This window comes from Hippopotamus amphibius, chromosome 2 (genome assembly GCF_030028045.1).
Source record: "Hippopotamus amphibius kiboko isolate mHipAmp2 chromosome 2, mHipAmp2.hap2, whole genome shotgun sequence".
Lineage (NCBI taxonomy): Eukaryota > Metazoa > Chordata > Mammalia > Artiodactyla > Hippopotamidae > Hippopotamus > Hippopotamus amphibius.
In genome coordinates, this window is record NC_080187.1 from 3,796,606 (window position 1) to 3,816,529 (window position 19,924).

At 56.0% G+C, this 19,924-nt stretch overlaps 2 protein-coding genes across 7 annotated transcripts; one reads left to right on the forward strand and one right to left on the reverse strand.

The window, feature by feature from the left end:
* Positions 1 to 860: 860 nt before the first annotated feature.
* Positions 861 to 6,977, reverse strand: PIERCE1 (piercer of microtubule wall 1). 6 transcript variants are annotated; one of them, XM_057724464.1, is made up of 4 exons: positions 6,658 to 6,791; positions 5,973 to 6,135; positions 4,815 to 4,914; positions 861 to 1,736 (listed from the first exon to the last, which is right to left on the reverse strand). In XM_057724464.1, the coding sequence occupies exons 2-4, from the start codon at positions 6,113 to 6,115 to the stop codon at positions 1,548 to 1,550; spliced, it is 432 nt and encodes a 143-aa protein (XP_057580447.1). In that variant the 5' UTR covers positions 6,116 to 6,135; positions 6,658 to 6,791; the 3' UTR covers positions 861 to 1,547. The 6 variants fall into 6 exon arrangements, with proteins under 6 accessions (XP_057580447.1, XP_057580451.1, XP_057580450.1 ...); XM_057724468.1 differs by having other exon boundaries at positions 861 to 1,733; positions 4,836 to 4,914; positions 5,973 to 6,977; XM_057724467.1 differs by having other exon boundaries at positions 4,836 to 4,914; positions 5,973 to 6,977.
* A 42-nt stretch (positions 6,978 to 7,019) lies between these two features.
* On the forward strand, positions 7,020 to 10,581 carry MRPS2 (mitochondrial ribosomal protein S2). Its single transcript, XM_057724462.1, has 4 exons — positions 7,020 to 7,156; positions 7,281 to 7,406; positions 7,887 to 8,016; positions 9,447 to 10,581. Exons 1-4 carry the CDS (start codon positions 7,108 to 7,110, stop codon positions 10,051 to 10,053), a joined length of 912 nt encoding a protein of 303 aa, XP_057580445.1. The 5' UTR covers positions 7,020 to 7,107; the 3' UTR covers positions 10,054 to 10,581.
* The last annotated feature ends 9,343 nt before the right edge of the window (positions 10,582 to 19,924 follow it).

Genomic DNA, 19,924 nt, shown 5'->3' on the forward strand with positions numbered 1-19,924 from the left:
ATCTGTTTTGTTTGTGGATGTCAGTTTGACTGGCCGGCCCAGCCTGGCGCTGACCCACACACGCTGTCCTGTTCCGGGAGTGCGCACGCTCACTGGGTCCAGGTTGGAGGCGAAACAGCCACTTTGCCTGATGGCTGCATCGCCCCCTTGGTCCCCTGTGTTTCCCACCAGCTGCAGAGGAAGGGATTCCTTCTTTTCAGTGAGTTTAGAAACTGGATGGATGAGCTTTTCCTTTTTTTATTTCAACGGAGGAGAAGTACGGAAGCATTCTGAGTAGTGTGGTGTTTTTAATGAAAGATTGTGAAAGAGGAATTTTCGGTGCGATGCCTGGAGTGTGTGCTTCTTTTCCAGCTAAGGAGGATGGTGTGACAGACCCTCCAGCCTCAGCTCTGTGTCTTTTCTATTAAACACGTTGATTTTCTCTGGAAACCGTTTCCATCCCAGACCGAACGTTGAGAATGTTGCTGAAATGTTTGCTTTCATGCAATAATAAGAAAAAGCTTTTAATGAAGAAATAACCGGTCACGGTATTTCATTTCTTTCCAAATTCACATGTGAGGAGAATCTCTTTGGGTAAACACCTCTGGAAACAAGGTAGCAGCGATGGTCTGTGACAAAGATTTCCTGTGTCTGGTTCCAACACCTTCCAGATTTCCTGTGATGAGCTGTCATAAAGGATGGGGGGGGGGGGGGGTCTATGTCTGGAAGATATATACTGTCGTAGAAAAAGTTTTCTTATTGAGGACCCTCTAAGTCATAGCAAACATTGGTTGAGAACTAACTACATAGAGATAGAAATCACTTCATGTAGTTTCTTTACCCTCATCTGAGAAAAACATGGTCTTCCCTGCCTGGTTTTTTTTAAACTTTTTATTGGAAAGGTACAGTCAACACCAAGCAGAGAACCCCCACGTACACATCACCCCTCAGCAACGAGCAGCAGTCACCAACCTCGTTTATTCTGCCTCCGCCCCGGCCCTTGTTCGTGGCCAGGGGTGTTCAATGTCCCTCCCAGCTTGGCCCGGGTCAGGGCCAGTGAGGGCCCTCCTGCCCGGTCCCGCCTGGTGCTTTCCTCCCGGGGTCGCCTCTGCTTCCTTGCCCAGCCCTCATCCACGCCCCAGGCAGGACATCCTACTCTCCCTCCGTGGCCCAGCAGGAAGCTTGAGAACAGAAACCCCCATAATTTGTCATGAGTATAAAAATGGCTCCCAAATAGAGACGTGCTCCGGGCTCTCCAGGCATTCCCAGCCTTCAGGCCGAGATCGGGGTCCCAGGACACCCACCACTCTGCTCCTTGATTATAGATGAGTCGGGAATTGAGGACGTGGCAAGGTTTTTAATGGAAAGTCAAGCCACTTGTTCCTTTTCATCTTAGATGTAAAACAGGGAAAGTAGGGCATCACAGCCCCATTTTCATATTGCAAAATCTAGAGAGGAAAAATATTTTCGGGGGAAGCAGTGAAGTGTGTCCCTTTACAACTGGGCAAATTATCAACGACTAGGGCTGACAATTATCCAGACGGTCACCGCTGGAGCCAGGAGGCCCCTCAGTCACAGATGGATGGCTTGCTGACCCTGTAGCTGGGGTGGAAGTTGAGCCGGTCGTAGGAGGTGACGTAGTTGTCCGGACCTGTCACGATGCTCTTCTCCATGGAGACGTTGAACGAGTTGTTCTGGAACATCCCCCCAGCTGCAAGTTGTCTAGAAAATTTATACGAACTTGGATAATACACCTTCTGGAAGTGAAGAGGGAACACTGGGGTTAGTGATAAGTGGTAACGCTATGCAGCAGTCAATCATTACGTATTTTTGGAAGAAAAATAAGAATGTGTAAGAAAATGTCATCTCTAGTCCCAGGAAGCAGAGAAGCCAAGGTGGGCAGGATGGCCTCATTTACCCCTGACCATCCCAATTTATGCCTGATGTCAGGGAAGAATAATTGGTCATTATAATATTAATGCCTCCTTTCACTATTACATGGATAGAAGAATCAATATTGGGGCCACCTGGGCAAGGCACTGCCACCCCTGGATATGGTTACAAGGGTCAGGCCCGAAGCTGTTCCCAGTTCTGCTTTTGCCAACTGTGCAACTAGGGCAAGTTACTGGACCTCTCTGAACTTAAGTTTTCTCTTCTGTGGAAAAGAGATAACATCAGCAGGTTTCAGCCTTGACTGTGTATTACAATCCCTTGTAGAACTTTATTTTTTTGTCTTTAAGAACTTTTATTGAGATACAATTGACATACAGTAAACTGCATATATTTAAAGTATACAATTTGAACTTTTTTAAAAATACATTTATTTATTTGTTTATTTTTGGCCTCACTGGGTCTTCATGGCTGCACTGGGTCTTTGTTGCTGCACATGGGCTTTCTCTAGTTGTGGCAAGCAGAGGCTACTCTTTGTTGCACAGGCTGCTCATTGCAGTGGCTTCTCTTGTTGCAGAACACAGGCTCTAGGCGCGTGGGCTAAGTAGCTGCAGCACACAGGCTCAGTAGTTGTGGCACATGGGCTTAGTTGCCCTACAGCATCTTCCCAGACCAGGGCTCAAACCCGTGTCCCCTGCATTGGTAGGCGGATTCTTAACCACTGTGCTACCAGGGAAGTCCCCTTGTAGAACTTTAAAATAATTCTGATGGCTATACCCCACTGGCCGAGGGGTCCGGAGAGGGGATGCCCTGGCAAGGCGGGTGTGCGGTGAGAATGCAGATGAGGCCGCGGGTGTGTACGGGCACCCAGGTGTAGGAGTCATTTCAGCAACACAGCATCCTTAGGTGATCTTGAGGTTTTTGACGGAAGCGGCCTGGACCACTGCCAGGTAGTACATCAGAGAGGTGACCTCTCCCTAGGCTCCCCTCGTGTCAGGTAGATCACTTGATGTTTTGTCTCCTTGGCAGGAAGCAAGTGCAAAGAGAAATGGCCTTCAGTGCATTTTTTTGTTGTTGTTGTTTTGTGTTTTGTTTTGTTTTTGGCCACATCATGTAGCTTGTGGGATCTTAGTTCCCTGACCAGGGATTGAACCTGTGTCCCCTGCAGTGGAAGCTCGGAGTCCTAACCCCTGGGCCACCAGGGACTTCCCAGTGCATTTTCAAATAGACTTCATTTTTTAGAGCAGCTTGGAGTCTACAGAGAAGCTGAGCAGAGCCAAGAGTTCCCACATCGCCTCGCCTGCAGGACACACACAGCCAACCTGGGGTTCACGTCTCCCATCAGCGCAGTGCATTTAGAACAACTGAGCCAATGGCGAGAGGTATCATTAACTAAAGTCCATAGCATATATTAGGGTCCACTTTTTGTGTTGTACATTCTGCATTTTTGTTTTGTTTTGTTTTTTATAAATTATTTATTTATTGAATTTATTTTTTATTGGCTGTGTTGGGTCTTCGTTGCTGCACACGGGCTTGCTCTAGTTGCTGCGAGCGGGGGCTACTCTTCACTGTGGTGCTTGGGGTCCTTATTGTGGTGGTTTCTCTTGTTGCGGAGCATGGGCTCTAGGAGCGTGGGCTTCAGTAGTTGCAGCACATGGGCTCAATAGTTGTGGTTCACGGGCTCTAGAGCACAGGCTCAATAGTTGTGGCGCACAGGCTTAGCTGCTCCGCGGCATGTGGTATCTTCCTGGGGCAGGGCTCGAACCCATGTCCCCTGCATTGGCAGGCGGATTCTTAACCACTGCACCACCTAGGAAGCCCCTACATTCTGGGTTTTGACAAATGAATAATGAGTGACGTGTATCCACCATTACAGTGTCATAGAGAATAGTTTCCCTCAGTATAATTTTTAAAATGCAAAGAACGCATTTTTATTTTCTGTTCCCTCATGGGAAGGGAACACTGAGAACTGCTGGTTGAGTCCAGTGGCCACACTCAGGTTAGGAAACTGGAAACCGGGCTCCAGATAAAGCAGGTTGAGAAGCAGCAGGAAAAACTCCTTCTAAACATGCCTCCTGAGAACTTCAGTGCTTCACGTCCCACTGCCTCCTAAGACCAGCAAACAGCCTTTTTTTTATAAAAGCAAAACATCTGGACCTCTGTTTGTGAGCGTGTAGGTCTTTTTCTTGGAAATACCTGATCCCTAGATTCTGGGAAAGTGACCTTTAAATGCTCTAGGAACTTTCTAGAAAAATAATCTCCTTCTCATAAGAGCTCCATCCCCCATGCAAAACAAGTAAATAAGCAATTCAAATCTTTTAAAATGAGGAATATTTTGGAAGAAAAACAACAACACTGCCAGCCCCCAAATGGGAGGCCGTCCTGTCTTGGGTACCCAGGCGATGCTTACACTGGTCCATCTGCCCTTCACCTGGGCCAGCAGGGGCATCAGGGGGTTCTAGGAGGCCCCTTGCCATGTGAAACTGAGCTAAAAAAGGGGTCAGGTTCCCCAAACGTGCGCAGATCCCGGGGTCCTTTTGTAACCTTTGCTTTCATCAGCCAGTACTGTCTCAAGGTCACAAATTAATATTTCATAAAATAAGGTGTTACTCCAAAAAGAAAGCAGTTCTTTATTTACCTGCCTCAAAACCTACTGCTTTACAAGAATTGGCTAGGTGTACGAGTGAACGGGGCCAGCCCTTCGGGATGTAAGGAAGCCTATGTGACCCTTTTTTCATTCTTTAAAACATTTCATTACTAAATTCATTCGTTCATTTATTTCTACCCTGTCCTGTCCTAAAAGGAATTAAGGTGCCCCCTCCCACTTCATGAGGTTGGAACTCGGGGCCCCTCCGCACCCCCCACCCTGATGTGCTGCCCTTTGGAGAAATCCAGTTCCCGCATCGTCCTAGAGATGCCCCACCTGCACGCACTCCTGGGCATACCTTTCCCTGCTTCCTCCTTACCGGCATCTCATGCACGGTGGGGGCTCTGCTCCCATAAGCTTGGTTACTGGTCCTGTACACTGAGGGGGGCTCCTTGGTCCTGGCAGATGAGAAAAATACTTGATTTTCCACTCATTTGTTCTAATTCTGCCCAAGCCGCAGCTTTAACATATTTGGTTGGTGGAGTTGTGTTGGAAATGCTCCAGGTGGGCGATGCAGCCGTAAACTTGAGCTCCTGTGGCATGCACAGCTGGCCTTCCTGGCCTGCTCAGCCTCCCTGACCCCCTCTGCTGACCTCTGCCAAAGCCCTAAAGAACTCCTAGGTGGCAAGTGCTGGCCCTCAGCCCCAGCGGGACCTGGGCCCTTGTGGTCATTTGCTGGGTGGGTGGGTATGCTGGGAGCTGTGACACAGCCTCTAGACCTGCCACTTGTGGGGGCGGCGGCAGGGGGGTGGCGGGAGGGGGTCCCTCCACTTCTGAGCCTCCAGGAGAAGCTATTCCTGCAGTTTCTAACCGTCATGCTATTAGTATAGCAGTTTAACTGAGTGGCTGTGCGCTCAGACACCCCAGCTCTGCCTCAACTAACTATGGGATCTCGGGCAAGAGAGTATCTTTCCACAACCCAGCTGTTCCTCCCCCACCCCGGGAAAGGAGGATGCTAACAGAGCCAACTCTGTGGGATGGTGGAGGGTCTAAGTGGGGGGCAGGGAAAGCGTGCACAGCCTGCCCAGCTGTGCTTAGAGGCTGCGGGGCACTGGAACAGCCGGCAGGCCACGCCTCTCGGAAGCCTGGTGATGGAGGTGTCGTCCTCTCCGCCTCTAGAGGGGAGGAGGCTTGCCCTGCCCCAGAGGGTGAGCCTGGGATCAGCCCAGGTTGTGTGATTTCCCCTGGGTGATCCCCGCCCCGCTTCGCTGGCGGGAGGCCCACTCACTCCACCCGCACGTCGCAAGCCTCAGGCAGCACCTGCGCACTCACTGCTGGTTAGCCGCCGACCCCGCTTTTGATTTGGGCGCCAGGCTGGGGCCTGGGTGCTCTTGCACAAAAGGCCATCCGAGCAGAGCGCAGGACCAGCCGGGCGCCTGGCTGCCGGCTGTACCAGGATCCCTTTCCTTCCTCTTTGTACGCCAGGTGGACCCTGACCGGGCTCCCTGCTCCTCACCTGTAGCCCCGAAACCACGCCGGGTTGTTGAACCTGGCTGGCAGGTGCTCGCTCACGCGGTAGCAGTCGCTGGTTTTCTCCGGGGGACCCTTGGCCTCGGGCTCCTCCAGCTCCACACACCCTTGGGGGTCCTCCTCGGACATCTCGCCTCGGTCCACGCGAGCTTCGGCGAGGCAGAAAGAGCGGGCAGGAGACAGCCTCTCAGCCCCAGGGCAGCGAGGGGCCGCGCGGCGTCCTGTTGCTAAGCGACGGCCCGGCCGCCCGACGGAGTAGGCGGGGCCTTAAAGGCTCCGTGCCTCCTGGGCCGGGGCCCCCGCCGGCAGGGCGAGCAGAAGTCCGAGGTCTAGAACCTTCCGTGGCGAGCCGCGAGGCCCTGGGCCGGCCGCGATCATAAGGAATCCCTCGCTGGGCCGCCGGCCCTGGCACCCCGCCATCAGCAGCCCTCGGCGCAGGCACGCCCGCGTTTCCCCGGGTGCGGTGGGGGTGGGTTTCGGGGCAGAGGAGACCCGGGCCTGGGGCCTCACGCTGCCCGGCCCAGGCTCTCCAAGCGCTCCGCTGCCACGATCCGACGCTCACCGCGCGGGCCAGCGCTGCTCCTTGACCTGCACCCCGACTTCAGGCCCCCCGATACCCCACATCGAAGATGAGGCCCCAGATTTGCCTGGCTTTGCGGACTCCTTCTCACCAAATATTGTCGAAACGTTAGGGCGCTTTTGGACCGCAGGAGGCTGTGCTGGACCGGCCGGCAGTGAAGCCGGTCCCCATCGCCGGGCGGCTCCCGGCGGGACGGCTGGGGGCCTCCTTGGCCGCCCGGCGCTGCGCAGGGAGGGGCGAGGGGACGAGCCCCCAGACCCCGCCACTTCTCTCGGGGACCCCGGCCCCGCCCCGCCCTCCTTGCGGGTCCGCGGTGCCCGCGCTGCGACCCGGGGTGGGCAGGCGGGGGCCACGGGGCGGGGACGCGCGCGGAGCCGGGGTCCCCGAGAGAAGCGGCGGGCGCGCGGGGGCCCTCCGGGCCTGCAGGCGGCGCTGCGGCGAAGGCGCAGGCCGCGGCGGAAGGGGGAGCCGCTCGTGGGGCCGCGCACGCTCGCCCCGCCCCCCTCCCCGCGTGCGTCCGTCCGTCCGTCCGCCCCGCGGAATGCGCGCCATGGTGCCCGGCACGGCCTGGCCCCGGCTGCTCGGCGCGGGTGAGGCGCCCGGGGCTCGGGGCGCGGCGGGGACGGGGCTCGGGGCGCGGCGGGGACGCTCCTCGCGGGCCGGGCGGCGGGAGGGAGGCGGGAGGCGCGCGCCACCAATGCGCTGTCCCCGCAGGCGTCCGACGCCGGCCGCTGCGGCTGCACCTCGTCCAGGCGGCGACCCCGGGCCCGGCTGGGCCGAGCGGCAGGACGCTGTGGAGCGCCGCGGCCCCCGCCGCCCGCGAGCCCGAGCGCAGCAGCGGTAACGCCGGCCCTGCGGCCCTGGGGGTTGGAAGTCGCACGTTGCGGGGAGTCCCGGGCGGGCTGGGGCTCCGCGAGGCCCTTGGAGGATGCGGGACCGGGGAGGGGAGAGGGCGGCAGTCCACGCGCCGGGCCCCACGCGCTTCCAGGCTTCCGAGTCCCCCACCCCCACCCCCCTGCAGCCCCATGGCCGAGGGGGGCCGAGGCCGCCCTCCTCGAACTGCTGCCCGGAGGGGGCTTCCGCGGGCGGCTGGCGGGACCTCGGGGAGCTCAGACACTAGCCCGGCCCCGCTCCTCTCCGAGTGAGGACTTGGCCAATTCTACCCAGGAGCGAAGCCGTGGTCAGATGCGGCCGCCGCCCGGAGTCTCCAGAAAAGGCCCCTGGGGACCCTCAGCATCCGCCCCCGCCGCTCCCCCGCGCAGCCCCCAGGCCTGGGAGCCGGGGCCTAGACCCTGCATCCTCTCCACCTCCCCGCCCCAGATCTCAGCGACAGGATCCTGAACGAGCCCCTCAAGCACTCCGACTTCTTCAACGTCAAGGAATTGTTTTCTCTGAGGAGTCTCTTCGATGCCCGGGTGCACCTGGGACACAAAGCCGGCTGTCGGCACAGGTAGGTGACACTCCTGGCGAGTGTGGGGTGCCCCGAGGGCTTAGAACCTTTGCCTTGGGGTCCAGGGCCACTCTTTCGGTTTGTTTTAGGAGAGTATAGCCCTCTTTTCTTCCAGATGGGATCATTGAGCCCCAAGGAGAAGCAGGTGTTTGTTCTCAGACTCAGTTTTCTCTCCTGATCCCGGTCCCTGTGGGTCAGACTTGGGACCTTGGAGTGGGGCTCATGGTCCTAGGTGGGGGCCCGCTGCTGCAGGTTCACAGACAGGCCAGCTGGTCTTGGAGGGCTGGCAAGGCCGCTTGTGTTTCAGGGGGAGATCTACAAGGGCATGTGGAGGAGTGGTAACTGGCCCAGTCTTTTCAGCGGGTCTGTTTTGAAGGCTGTGTTGAGAGTGGATTGGAGGGGCAGTCGGGAGGCCAGGGAGGGAGGTGGTTGTAGAAGTGCAGGGGAAGGTGATGGGCGCCACTGTTTGGGCAGAGCTGGAGCAGTGGTTGGACACCAGGTGAGGGGGGCAGAGCCGGGGGTCCAGTTGAGCAGAGCACAGAGTGGGTGTTGATGTTCTTGGGCCCTGTGACGATGACCCTTTGGCCACCCCAGTGCAGATGTCACGCAGACACTAGGAGGAAGCATCCTGGCCCAGGGGGTCACCACATCAGGACTTTTGGAGAACACCTGGAGTAGAGGGTAGAGGAGAGGGGAGGTCCCAGGAGGGAGCCCTGGGTGACCAGCTGCAAGGGGGGGTGCCACTCTGGGTGCTGCTGAGAAGTCACCTGAGGTGAGGGCAGCTGGCAGAGTCTGTTGAGAGGAAGGGAGTGAGCAGAAGAGTGAAAGGGGTGGGGGGTGCAAGGTGTCAGTCTCGCACCCCCGTCCCTCTACCTGGGCCAGCAGGCCCTTGCGTTCCCCTCCGAGGCCCGGCTGGCTCCTGCTCCGACCCGTCACACTTTCAGCCCGGGGCACCACCCTGCCTTGCCGGTCCCCCAGCCCAGCCCCCAGGGAGGGGCCTGGGTTGTAAAGCCTCAGATGAGGATAATGGCCAGGTGACAGCCAGAGGAGCAGCCCGGGCGGGACACTGTGTGGACATCACGCTTACATGTCCAGACATCCTTGTGGCGGCCATTCTGTGAGGCTCCCTGCATGGGAAGGTGGAGGTTCAGAGGATTAAGCCACTTGCCCGAGACGTGGCATGGCCTGAAGCCCGGCCTGCCCTGCTCGCCCACCCCCAGCTGCCCGACTGCCCATGGCTGTCCCTCCCAGGACAGGGTCCTCCCTGCTGTCGTCATGGTGAGGGCTGCAGATTCTACCAGCCCCGGGCACCGTGTGGCCCCCACCGAGGGGCCCCGGGGTATGCTGGGGGTGGAGGACGGGATGAGAAAGGGTGGGTGGAGGTGGCCGAGAGGGGCCGGTTCACACTGGCCTTGGGGGGTGTCCGGCAGGTTCATGGAACCATACATCTTTGGGAGCCGCTTGGACCAGGACATCATTGACCTGGAACAGACGGCCGTGCACCTGCAGCTAGCCTTGAACTTCACAGCCCACGTGGCGTATCGTGGGGGCATCATCCTGTTTGTGAGCCGCAGCCGGCAGTTCTCACACCTGATAGAGAACACAGCCCGTGACTGCGGCGAGTATGCCCACACCCGCTACTTCAAGGGCGGCCTGCTGACCAACGCGCCCCTCCTCCTGGGCCCCAGGGTCCGCCTGCCGGACCTCCTCATCTTCCTGCACACACTCAACAACGTCTTTGAGCCCCACGTGGCCGTGAGGGACGCAGCCAAGATGAGTATCCCCACCGTGGGCATTGTGGACACCAACTGCAACCCGACCCTCATCACCTACCCCGTCCCGGGCAACGACGACTCGCCCCTGGCCGTCCAGCTCTTCTGCAGGCTCTTCCAGACCACCATCAACCGGGCCAAGGAGAAGCGCAGGCAGGTCGAGGCCCTGTACCGACTGCAGGCCCAAGAGGGTGCCAAGGGCCGCAGTCCAGCCGACAGTTCCCCAGGAGCACAGGTGGGGCTGGACCTGGGTCATTCCCCGTGACCTGCCCGCTCTCCTCCCGAGTGAAGCAGCAGCCAAGCCTGTTACTAAGCCAGGAGCCAAGCCCCCGGCCCCACCCCCACCTCCACCCATCGTCCTTAGCGCCTTCCCAGTCCTTCAAGGCTCCGGGTCCCTGCACCGTGGAACAGTCCTCACCAGCTGCCCACCCGGGGCTCCACTTCATACCCGCGGGCCCTGCAGACTCACTGGGCAAGCGGCCTGTCCAAAAAAGACCCATCGGGAAGCAACCCGTCCCTGGGTCTGAAGTTCTTCCTTCTGCCTCGAGTTGCAAACCCTGTATGTTAGAAAGGTTCTCACACCAGCTCGACTTTTCTCCACCTAAACGACCCTCGGCTGGGCTGTTTCCCCCGCTGCCTGGTTTCAGAGGCTGTTTTGTAACGTGAGGTTGCAGGATGAGCCACTCAGAAGACCCCATCTGGGTCGAGACAGGCCGGGCAAAGCAGGCAGTGTGGTTTCAACAGAAATAAAACTTAGATCTGGGCAGATGGGGCCTGGACCATATGTTCTGCAGCGGTGTCTGTGTGGTTGGTTTTCATGGGGACCCCCAGAGCACAGGAGACTCATCCCTGCCCACTGGGTCCTTGAGCTTCTGGGAACAGGCGGGCATGTGGACATGGGTGTGGAGATAACCTCCACACAAACGAACCTGAATGTGAGTGGCACGGTGGAATTAAGAAAATTCACACAAAAGTATATGGGGTCAGGGGACTCAAGACCAACTCAGTCAAGAACCCCGAGCTCTGGTTCCCATAGCATATTTATTAAGGAAGATCAAAAGCATTCTAGCGCAGACTAGACTATAAAACAAAATAATGAATAACACAAGGCATAAGATTTTAGAAGAGCCAAAACAACGCCTTGTGTATGTTATGATTATTAGGGAGGATAGCTAAGCTTTAACCGGGAGCTGGCGCCACCAGGCTACATGACTGCCTCATTTCAGTCGGTTTTCCTTTGAGATTGGTTCTGCTTTCAGAACGTATTTACAGTCACGCAGCCGTCATGCGCCTTCCACAGGTTTCTCCAAGTTACTGTCCTCTGCGTCCTCTCTGGTTCCCCACACATGGGTTTGGATGGGATGGCAGAGGCACCGGCTGCCCCTTGGCACCATCTTCAGTGTTGGGGCTCAGGCCCTCGTGACCCGCCCACGCCCTGAACAGGCATCCTCCCTGGGCGGTCAGGGGAGACGGGACGCTGTTCACAGGGACTCCTTGATGCCCTGTCATTTGTGGAACCTTCCTTGGCAACACGTGTTCCTGGGATGAGGTGTGGGGTTCCTCTTCCCAGGACCCCACCCCGTGGCTCCCAGCATCCCTGACCACCCGAGAAACCTGTCTGCTGCCGCAGAGGGTCTGGGCAGGTCATGGGGTTGGGACAGGATGGCCCTTGTATGGATGGACACTTGCCAGCCCGAGTCCTACAGCAGCACATGGGGGCAGGAAGACTGGTCCTGGGGCCCCACTCAACGTCTTTTGGGGTGGGGTGCAAGATGGAGGTCCCTGGTGTTTTCTGGAAGGGTTCACAGTTCAGAAGGTGCAGGGAGCAGAACACCAGTTTGAAACAGGTTCACAGTTCAGAAGGTGCAGGGAGCAGAACGCCAGTTTGAAACAACCAACTCACAGGTATTGCTTTCATTTACAAACATGAATGTGCACATTCACAGGCAGGGAAATTGAAGGGTCCCTCCAGGGTTTCCCCCCAGCAGGGTGCCTCTGTGTGCTGGTAAGATTTCCCAAGCTCCTCTGGAGAGAGCTGGCCAGGTCGTCCCTCGGCGCTCCAGTGAGGGCAGCGTGGGGAGCCAAGACCCTGGAGTCAGCGCACGGGCCGTGGGCGGGAGCCCTGGAATGTGAGCCAGGCTTCCCCGAGGAGGAGGGTCTACACCGCCCTTCAGAAGCAGGCCGTCTGGGGAGAGGGACACGGCGCAGACGCGCAAGATGGGCTGGCTCTGTTCTCTCGCCCTGGACTCCAGCTGGGTGAAGGGGAGCAGCCCTGGAGGGCGGGGCTCCCCCAAGCGCCCCTACCCCATCCCATTCCTGTGGTGGCCTTCCTGGCCCTGGCCATCCTCCGTCCCCTGAGGATCCCCTGGAACCTGTGCTGGACACAGGCCAGTGAAGACCAGCAGGGACAACTGGAGTGTGTAATGGTCACTGGCTGTGCTGCCGGTCCTGGGGGTGCCGGGAGCAGGGCAGGCAGGGGTGGCCACACCGAGCAGGTGACTCGGTGGACAAGCAGACACAGATGAGCTGGATGGTTTCAGGTGCACGAGGACCTGGAGGGAGGCCTGGGCTGACAGGGCCCAGGGCCAGGGTGGGGGCCACCGGCAAGAGCAGCCAGGGGGGCACTTTCAGAGGCGCTCAGGTAAAAGGAGAGGGGAGGCTGAGCACGGGCTTCCATCCTAGTCAGGGAGCCAGGCAGTCCCACTAGACGTCATAGCAGGTACGGTAGATGTGACGCCCTCACAGCCTCCTACATACAGATGCATCCTCCCTTAATGCAACGAGGACAGCGGACCCCAGGACCAACTAAAAAAGTGAGTAGACTTTGGGTCTGATAGGTGGGGCGGGGCAGAACACTGCCTCCCACACATCCTGTGATCCCCGCTACAGGGCTGAGGTCTGGGGGCTTCTGCAGGAGGAAAGGAGTCACAGAGCTGTGGCTGGGGTCCCGGGTCCCCAGGGAGCAGAGGGGAGGCTGGGGGCTCAGAGCCGGCCCCTGAGAGCATCCATCCCCACCCAGGTCCAGGGCCCAAGACAGGATGTATGGGGGGCAAGCTGCTGACACTTTGGCCTCGCACCCCAGTGTGAGCGCTCAGCTGGGGTCACGAGAGCTCAGTCAGGGCTCGGGGCCAGCTGTGTCCCCACCCCTGAGAACAGTGTCACTGGGGGGACGAGACCCGCACTCGGGCACAGACTGAGGCAGCCGTCGTGCGTGAGCTGCAGGTTCAGGTGCACGAGGCCCGTGAAGGCCGGGCAGGGGGCACACTCTGCTTGTCCCCTCCTCCCGCCCGTGTTTAGGCAGCGCCTACTGTGTGCAGCCAGGCCAGTGGGATGAACAGAGCAGGCGCAGCCCTCCCTGCCCACCTGCAGTTTCCTTTCCAGTGGGGCGGACTTGGTGTGTGGGGGGGGGGGGCAGACAGGAGAGAGTCAGGCCCCCCCAAGGAAGGGAGAGGTGGTCACTGTGGATGGAGGGCTCCTTCCTACTGAGACTGCCCCCCTGTCTGGCAGCCCAGTGGAGGTGGGGCAGAGGTGGACCCAGAAGCCCAGCCCCCCCGGGGTGCCAGGGGAGGGCCACGAGGAAGGAAAGGCCAGGCCCCTGACTCTGCTGCCCACTGCCCGCCCCCAGTGCCATCTCCTCCATCCTGGGCACCTGGCTGGACCAGTACTCAGAGGACTTCTACCAGCCCCCGGACTTCCCCTGCCTCAAGCAGCTGGTGGCCTGCGTGCGGCTCCATGTGCCCGGCTCCGACCTGGAGCGCCGGGCCCACCTTCTCCTGGCCCAGCTGGAGCACGCAGAGCTCACCGCAGCAGAGCCGGGGGGTGAGGAGATGGGGGCGGGTGCTGGACACAGCAGGGAGCCCCCGAGGCAGCTGTTGGGCCCGGAGCAGAGACCAGACCGGCCTCAGACCCCCATATGGGGGCCGCCGTCGCGGAAGACATCCTCTCTCGGATTCTTGGACTGGAGCGTCTGTAAAAGGCAGCAAGATATCTCCTTTCTTTGGAGAGGCAGGCACTCTGATCTCCTGCAGCTTCACCACCATATCAGGATGTGGCACTGGCTCCAGCCCAGCCCTTGTACAATCTGAAGACCTAGATCCAGCTGCAGAAGCAGCAACAGAACTAAAGCCAGATCCAGAGCTGGAGGGGCACCTCGAGCGGCAGCACCAGAGCAGGAGCCAACATCACCATCAGTTGCATCAGCACCTCTGCCTCCAGGGCCCGTGGCTGTGCCTGCTCTGGGAAAGCACCAGAGCCAGCTCAGGACCCACCACCCCTACGGGGAGAACCACAGGTGCATCCCTTTACCTGCAGAGCTAATCCCAGGAGTTTACCCACAGTTCTCGCATGGTGTGTGTGCACTTTTGGGGTCAGGTGGGGAGGATTCCAGGGGCATGTGCCCTTCCCGAACCTGCTTCCCCCGGGGGGACACTGACCAGTCCACCCTCTCCCTCCTCCACATTTTCTGGGGCCCTGAATCAGAATTTTTGAAGAGCCCCTGCTATGGGATGTGAGCCATTTGCCATTTTTCACTCTCAGAATCATGCTGATGGGAACACCTGTGTCCATAAATCTCTTTTTAGGGCAGAATCCATGAGGTGGATTTTCTGGGTCAAAGCATATACAATTTTTAAGGTATTGGCTACAGTTTCCAACATCAGTGGTCTCTGCCCACTTTGAGCCTTGCTTGGGAAAGCGGGGCCTCAGAGACCCTGGGGGCCAAGACCTCAGGGTGGGAGGAGGAGGAGCTGGGACTGGAGGTGGTGAAGGACCTAGGAGTGCCTGCCCAGGAGGGGCTGTCCTGCCTCTCAGCCCCACCCCTGGCTCCTCCCACTTCCAGAGCTGGTGCTGCCACTGGTACAGAGCTGGCTCTCGGTCAAAGGTGGCTCTGCCCTTAGAACCGGCCCCGGAGCTGATGCAGGAGCCGGCACTGGACTTGGCTCTAGCTCTGGGGAAGGCGCTCAAGCTGGATCTACTGCCAGAGACGGTCTAGACCTGGTTCTGCAGTTGGACAGCGCTCTTGAGCGGCCTCTCACCCTGGCCCTGGAGCCCGTGCTACAGCTGTTGCGGTTGTTGGCTGTGGCTCTGGAGCAGCCACTGAAGCTGGCATTGACTGCTGGTGGGCACTGGTGTGGCTCTAGCTACGGATCTGGTCCTGGAGCCAGCTGTGCCTCCGGAGCTCAGGCTACAGCGGGTGCCAGAAGCAGCGATGGCTTCGCTGTGGGCCGGGTGCGGGAGCTGTCCCTGGTGCTGGAGCTGGTGCTGGCTTCAGAGCTGACCCTAACTCTGCTCTGGTGCTGGATCTGGTTCTTGTGCCTCTGGCGGTATAGCCAGTCTTGGCACTGGTGCTAAAACTGGTGGTGGAGCTGGTTGTAGCTCTGGCACTGGTTCCACCTCTGGAATTGGTGTCAGGGCAGATTCTGGCACTAGAGCAGACACAGAATCTGGCCCAGGAGTCTGAGGTGGCTTCGTGCTGGTGCCAGAGCCCGATCTAGCTCTGATATTGGTGCTAGAGCTGGTGCTGGAGCTGGCTCTTTCTCCTGAGCTGGCATTGGCTCTAAGTCTGCTCCTGATACCCACACCAGCTGTGGCTCTGGAGCTGGTCCTAGAACTGTGGCTGGAGCAGGCTCTAGCTCTGAACTCGGGGCCGACTCTCACTCTGGAGCCGATGCTGGAGCTGGTGCTGGAGGGCCCTCTTCCTGGGAACCTAGCACTGGCTCTACACTGGCTTTGAGCCGGATCTCACTCTAAAGTGAGCACTAGAACTATCACTGGGGTGGCACAGGAGTCGGTGATAGAGCTGGTGTTCGAGCCAGCTCCAGCTCGTGGGTTCACAGCAGCCCTGCCTGGGAGCAGCTCTGGAGCTGGAGCTGGCTCTATGTTGGGATCTGATGCAAGTGCTGGAGCCGGAGTTGGCCCTAGGCGTGGAGCTGGCTTGAACTCTGGTGCTGGAGCCGGCTCTGGCTCTGGAGCCAGTACTGGCTCCAGTTCTGGAGGTGGGAATCGATATGGCTCTAGCAGTGGATTGGTGCTAAGGCTGATGCTGGAACTGACTCTGAGTCTGCAGCTTTGGCTGGAGCCGGCTCTGGAGATCATGCACGCTTTTGAGCTGGTGCTTGGAGATAGCTCTAGACCTTGTGCTGGAGTTGGCTCTAGCTCTAGAACTGGTACCGGAGCTCTCTCTAGCTCAGGAGCCAATGCTTGAGCTAGTTCTGGTGCTGACACTAGCTCTAGAGAGAGCTCTACCTCTAGAGCTGCCTGTAGCTCTAGCTGTGTTGCCAGAGCTGGTGCTGAAGGAGACTGAGTTCAGTTCCTGTTGTCATCTGTTACTCTGGAATTTGTGTTGGGTCTGATTCAAACTGGAGAGCTGGTGCTGGAGCTGGTGCTGGAGCTGGCGAGTAGCTTGATGATAGAGCTGCTTCCATCTCTGCAGTTGGTGAGAGAGCTGATGCCAATGCTGGTTCCAGCCCTGGAGTTGGTGCTAGAGCCAGCTCTGGAGCTCACTGGAGTTGGGGGGCTTTTCCATGAGCTGATGCTGGAACTAGTTCTTGCTTGGGAGACGACTCTAGATCATGATAGAGCTGGCTCTCAGTCTGCAGCTGGCTCATTTAGAGCTGGCTCTAAATCTGGAGGTGGCCCTGGAGCCAGCTCCAACTCAGGAACAGCTGCAAGAGCTGGAGGAGGCTCTAGCCCTGGAGCTGGCACTACCTCTAGATGTCAGGCTTGTGCCAGAAGTGCCTCTAACTCCAAACCTGGCACTAGCACTGGTACAAGCTCTGGCACTGGCAGCGATGCCAGCTTGGGAGCTGGCAGTCGAGTTGGCACTGGTGCCGCAAGAGGACAAAAAGGTCAAGTCTGCAGACTGTGCGCGTGCATGTGTGCGCACATCAGATACATTTCTTTTCTTCCCTTCTCGTCTCTTCTTCTTATATAACGTAACAGAGAATGTAAGATGTACCAATAATAGTTACCTTTGCATCACAGTGCTTCTGTTACAGGTCGTCAAGGAGAAGAGTAAGTGTCACCCCAGGACTCTGCGAGTCGCACCCGGGGAGCTGAGTCTCATTAGGAGGAAGAAGGACTCTCCTACCGTCTTCACGTGGAAACTCAACGTGGCTACAGCAGAGCTGTGGGCACCCAGTCAACAGAGGGTGGGTCTCACGTGTCAATCTGCCCAGGCCATAGTGCACAGTCATTCAGTCAAACTGGTGATTTAGTCCACACGTGCTGTGAAGGTACATGCAGGTGTGGCTGACGTGTACAATTAGTTGCCTTTAAGTAAAGGAGATGACTGTCAGTAACGTGGGTGCGCCTCATCAGGTGGAGGTCTTACGAGCAAACACCAAGCTTTCCCAGAGAGGAAGGTCTGCCTCAAGATGCAGCATCGAGAAGCCTGCCAGGGTGTCTGGTCTGCAAGCCTGGCCTGCAGACTTTGGACTTACCAGCCTATGTGCTCCCGTGAGCCCACATTACAATCAATTCTCTCCATATATACACACAACGTACACACACACACGTGTGTGTACGGTGTGTGAGTGTGTGTGTGTGTGTGTGTGTGTACACAGGTGCGTCCTGGTGGAGGGCCCTGACACACTCAGTGCTAACACATCCCTGTCCTTCCTGCTTCCCCTTAATGATCTCTGTTATCTGAGGCCTTAGAGACTCGGTGCCCAGAGGTCTGCAGACATGGGGCTGCCTTCTGGGCTCCACCAAGACCACCCAGGGTTCTGAGAAAGGCCTGGCTGACACTGTCCAGGCTGAGGACACAAGAAGACCCCCAAAGAAGACCCTCTTACCTGTGACAACGCAGAACGTGGTCAGAGAGCTGACACTCGCGAGGCCGGCCGATGACGTCGTCAGCAGGCAGATTCCTGGAACAGAGAGGCGGACATATAAGGCCTCAGAAGATAAACTAAAAACAGGACTTTCTGAACGCAGACTTCCACAGCAGGAAGGTCTGCACAGAATATGTTATCATCCCTTTAACACACGTCTTGGGGAAGTCAAGTCTTGGCTGTTCACTGTTACCTTTCAGTGCACACACTTAGTGCATGCTATTTCCTGCACAATCCTCTCCTCTGAGGCTAAATGTTTTCACTTTACAGTCTGTAAAGAGAAGAGGCAACTGTGGCTTATGCAGGCAAGAGGGAGTTACCACCCTTGGAAATCATCATTAATATCTGAGTTTCTAGCCGTCGCTCGTTTGGGGTGTCCAATAGGCTGGTCCACCCCAGTTACACAGCAGGCAGGGCCAGGATAAGAGGATCAAGAGGTCTACACTAGTCATTCAACCATCTTGCAGCAACTGTTTAATATTTGGATTCTGATTTGCTTCCAGGGAGGTTCTGTGTGTTTGGTGAGGGAGAGGGGAAGGGAGATGATTTCATGGCTTAAAAGCAGCTGTAAAAGCTCTTCCCACTAAGTGCAAAAAAACCATTCGACAAAACCCAACACGCTTTCACGAGAAAAACACTCAAGAAACTAGAAACAGAAGGGCAATTCCTGAGCCTGATAAAGGGCATCTGAGAGCAATGCACAGCTCACGTCTCACTTAGTGGGGAAAGACTGAAGCCTGCCCCAAGGTCAGGAACAAGATGAGCAGTGACCAGTCTTGCCAGCTCCATGCCACACTTCACTGGAGATTTTAGCCATGTCCCTCAGGCAAGAAAACGAAATAAAAGGCATCTAGACTGGAGGGGATGAAGTGAAACGATCTCTATTTGCAAATTACATGACCACGTATATAGGAAGTCACAGAGAATACACGGAAAATTAGAACTAAAAAACAAGTTCGTCAAGGTTGCAGGATACAAGATCAATACCCCCAAAATCAATTATATGGGAATGCAAATTGGTGCACTTCCTCAAAAAATTAAAAATAGAACTACTGTGTGATCCTGCAACTGCACTTCTGGGTATTTATCTGAAGGAAATGAAAACGCTAACTCAAAAAGATGTCTGTACCCACTTTTTGTTGTAGCATTATTTACACAAGTCAAGATATGGAAGCAGACCAAGTGTCCATCAATGGATGACTGGATAAAGAAGATGTAGTATGTATATAAAGGAATATTATTCAGCTGTAAAAAAGAAGGAACTCCTGCCATTTGCAATAACATGGATGGACCTTGAGGGCATTATGCTAAGTGAAATAAGTCAGACAGAGAAAGACAAATACTGTATGATCTAATCTATATGTGGAATCTTAAAGAAAAAGAAAGGCTCATAGATATAGAGAACAGAGTGGTCGTTACCAGAGGCAGGGAGTAAAGGGGGGTAAAATGGGTGAATAGGGTCAAAACTGCAAACTTCCCATTAAAAAATACATAAGTCCTGGGGATGTAATGTACAGCATGGTGACTATAATTAGCAATACTGTATTGAATATTTGAAAGTTGCTAGGAGAGTAGATCTTGAAAGTTCTCATCAGAAGAAAACAGAATTGTGTAACTATGTGAGCTAGTGAATGTTAACTAGACTTACTGTGGTGACCACCGGGCAATACATTCAAATATCAAATCATCATGTTATACACAAAACTAATATACTTTTATATGTCAATTTAAAAATCAGTTGCATTTCTACACACTAACAACAAAAAATATGAGAATGAATGTTAAGAAAACAAGTTAACCTACAATAACATCCAAAAGAATAAAATACTCAGAAATAAATTTAGCATATAAAGTATGACTTGTACAGTGAAAGCTACAAAACGTAATTGAAAGCAGTTAAAGAAGGCCAAAATAAATGGAAAGACATGCCATGTTCATGGATCAAAAGACCTTATACCATTAAGATGGCAATACTCCACAAATGGAACTATAGATTCAATGCAGTCCACAGCAAAATCCCAGCTGCCTTCTTTCTTTTTTCTCTTTTCTCTTTTTGGGCAGAAATTGACAAGCCAATACTGAAATTCACATGGAAATGCAAGGGGTCCAGAATAGCCAAAACAACAGTCAAAAAGCAGAACAAAGATGGAGGACGCACACTTCCTGATTCAAAACTTCTAACAAAGCTACAGTAATGAAGACAGTGTGGTCCTGGCATAAGAACAGACGTACGGATCAATGGAATAGAATTTAGAGTCTGGAAACAAACCTTCACATTTGTAGTCAATAGATTTTTGGTGAGTG

Coding starts and splice junctions, on each gene's coding strand:
- PIERCE1 (XM_057724463.1), bottom strand. CDS start 6,115: ATGTCCGAGGAGGACCCCCAAGGGTGTGTGGAGCTGGAGGAGCCCGAG. Junction 4,915..5,972: donor GCGTGGTTTCGGGGCTACAG/GTGAGGAGCAGG, acceptor CTCATCTGCCAG/GACCAAGGAGCCCCCCTCAG. Junction 1,737..4,814: donor TAAGGAGGAAGCAGGGAAAG/GTATGCCCAGGA, acceptor CTTCACTTCCAG/AAGGTGTATTATCCAAGTTC.
- MRPS2 (XM_057724462.1), top strand. CDS start 7,108: ATGCGCGCCATGGTGCCCGGCACGGCCTGGCCCCGGCTGCTCGGCGCG. Junction 7,157..7,280: donor GCCCCGGCTGCTCGGCGCGG/GTGAGGCGCCCG, acceptor CTGTCCCCGCAG/GCGTCCGACGCCGGCCGCTG. Junction 7,407..7,886: donor CGAGCCCGAGCGCAGCAGCG/GTAACGCCGGCC, acceptor TCCCCGCCCCAG/ATCTCAGCGACAGGATCCTG.